The sequence below is a fragment of the Alosa pseudoharengus genome, unplaced genomic scaffold, assembly GCF_046254945.1.
Source record: "Alosa pseudoharengus isolate Yale_2024_CS ecotype anadromous, Long Island Sound unplaced genomic scaffold, YU_APseudo_1.1 YU_APseudo_1.1_scf_9, whole genome shotgun sequence".
Lineage (NCBI taxonomy): Eukaryota > Metazoa > Chordata > Actinopteri > Clupeiformes > Clupeidae > Alosa > Alosa pseudoharengus.
In genome coordinates this window covers 12712135-12714634 of record NW_027468881.1, presented here as the reverse complement: position 1 = coordinate 12714634, position 2500 = coordinate 12712135, and the positions used below count along the sequence as shown (strand labels likewise).

The 2500-nt window shown below is 46.1% G+C and overlaps 1 protein-coding gene across 1 annotated transcript in view; it reads left to right on the top strand.

The window, feature by feature from the left end:
- The window catches only part of LOC143114467 (ERC protein 2), a 182722-nt gene that overhangs the window by 99388 nt on the left and 80834 nt on the right, over positions 1–2500 (top strand). The window contains 2 exon segments of the mRNA XM_076276086.1: positions 760–784; positions 2107–2134. Of these exon segments, the coding sequence (XP_076132201.1) occupies positions 760–784; positions 2107–2134 (53 nt within the window).

Genomic DNA, 2500 nt, shown 5'->3' with positions numbered 1-2500 from the left:
ATTAGCCTGTGTTCAGTTTATGTGTTTTCATGTCGTGTATGGATGTACACTAGTGTATGTGGCTTGTGTAGGTGCTTGATGTGTGTTATTTATGGTGGAACAGGCAGGATAGACTAGAGAATGAAAGAGGTCACAGACTGGCTGAGCTGGAAAAATCCACACTTGACTTCTCTTCTCAGGCTCTGGGGTATTTTTGTAGTGATAAGACCTGTCCTAGGCTTTTGGACGGAAAAAATCAATTAGTTTAAAACACCCAATAAAATGTCATTCCTCCTGTTTCCATTTGATGTGTTGGTTTTACATGATTGTTTTCTCAAATATGAAAAATTCTTTACCTCTGCCATGGCTGTTCAGTGTTTTTGGAATAAGAAAAGATTCCATTAATCTATATTAATATCTGAGATAAATCAGATGATATAAGACTCTCATGGGGAAATTTACTGTCAATTCTGGAAGTTGCCAATTGCCAAGGACTCATTGCTCCCTTACTCATGCTTCTTGTTTAAATATCCCCACTCTATTTTCCTAAAGCCTGAGTGTGTGTGGTTGTGTGTGTGTGTGTGTGTGTGTGTGTGTGTGTGTGTGTGTGTGTGTGTGTGTGTGAGAAAAAGAGAGAGAGAGAGAGAGAGAAAAATCGAGAGAAAGACAGATGAGGGAGAGAGAATCAGAGGGAGAGAGAGAGAGAGAGAGAGATGAAGGACTAGAGGAGGGCTTTCACAGCCAGCGCTGAAGTGGAGCTGCTTATCTTGGAGGCGGGAGCTGGAGCTCTGTCCAGTTGGAGGATGTTGGAGGAAATGTGAAAAATGACTTTGATTCCGCTCCGTTAACCATCTGACTGGCTCCGTGCTACACTGCACAGGTCTAGCCCTCTCTCCTCTCCTCAGTCCTCACTCACTCTCTCTCTCTCTTGCTTTCTCTCTTTCTCTCTCCTGCTCTCTTTCTCTCTTTCGCTCTTTCTCTCTCTCTCTCTCTCTCTCTCTTGCTCTCTTTCTCTCTCTCTCTTGCTCTCTCTTTCTCCTGCTCTCTTTCTCTTTCGCTGTTTTCTCTCTCTCTTTCGCTCTTTCTCTCTCTCTCTCTCAAATTCAAATTCAAATTCAAATATGCTTTATTGGCACGACAAACCATATGATGCATTGCCAAAGTGTTCACAGGAATAAAAATAATTAAAGAAAATACAAATACAAAATGATATAAACATGTAAAAACATTACAAACATTGTTACACTTCATCACACACACACACACACACTCTCTCTCTCTCTCGCTCTCTTTCTCTCTCTCTCTTGCTCTCTCTTTCTCTCTCCTGCTCTCTTTTTCTCTCTCACTCTTTCCCTCTCTCTTGCTGTCTCTCTCTCTCTTTCTCTCTCCTGCTCTCTCTGTTTCTCCACCTTTCTGTCTTTCTGTCTTTCTCTTTTCTGCTGAGTGGTTGAGTGTTTCTTTGTCCGTATGTTAGGCTCCTCTCTACACACTCACACACACTCACACACACTCACACACACTCACACGCACTCACACACACTCACACGTTACAGTAACCCCCCCTCAAAGAGCAGCCTTGTTGTGACTTGCCCTCTGTATAAACATTTGTCTATTTATCATCAGCAGTGTGTAGCATAGATAAGTCCGCAGCAGTATGGCTGTTATCTGTGCCGTGGGCCTGTCTGGAGTCCTGCCTTTATTTAGACTAGCCGCCCGGCGCACACCACCACCACCACCGCCGGCCTCCGCGTGTGGCAGGGCTCTTCTACTGTACACTATCTCCAGAGGCCAGGGGCCAGGGGTCCATGACAGATGAGCTGGGTCCGGTGTGGGCTGAAGGGTCCGGCGGGTGGGTGTTTTGTTGGCCGCTATCGCGGCGAGCGAGCGAACGCAAACAGCACCATGTGCGTCTGCGGGGGAGCCGCGAGATAAATGGACAGGGACTGACAGAAAGTGTGACAGCATTGTGCCTCTGAAGGCCCTGTTTATGTTGGATGGAAAATGTGTGTGTGTGTGTGTGTGTGCGTGTGTGTGTATAGATGTGTAGGAGGAAAAGTGAGTGAGTGAGAGAGAGATTGTACCATAAGGTGTATGTGTGTGATAGTGTGTGTGTAGCAGCAGCAGCAGCAGCACAAAAGAGAGGCTGCCGTAAAATGTGCGATTATGAATGTGTGTGTGTGTGTGTGTGTGTGTGTGTGTGTGTGTGTGTGTGTGTGTGTGTGTGTAGGAGCAGTTCACAAGAGAGAAGAAACAGTAATGCGTGTGTGTGTGTGTGTGTGTGCGTGTGTGTGTGTGTGTGTGTAGGGGCAGTGCACAAGAGAGAAGAAACAGTTATGTATCTCTCTCTGTGTGTGTGTGTGTGTGTGTGTGTGTAGGAGCAGTTGTGCACAGGAGAGAAGAAACAGTTAGTTATGTCTGTGTGTGTGTGTGTGTGTGTGTGTGTGTGTGTGTGTGTGTGTGTGTGTGTGTGTGTGTGTGTGTGTGTGTGTGTGTGTGTGTGTGTGTGTGTGTGTGCGGTCTC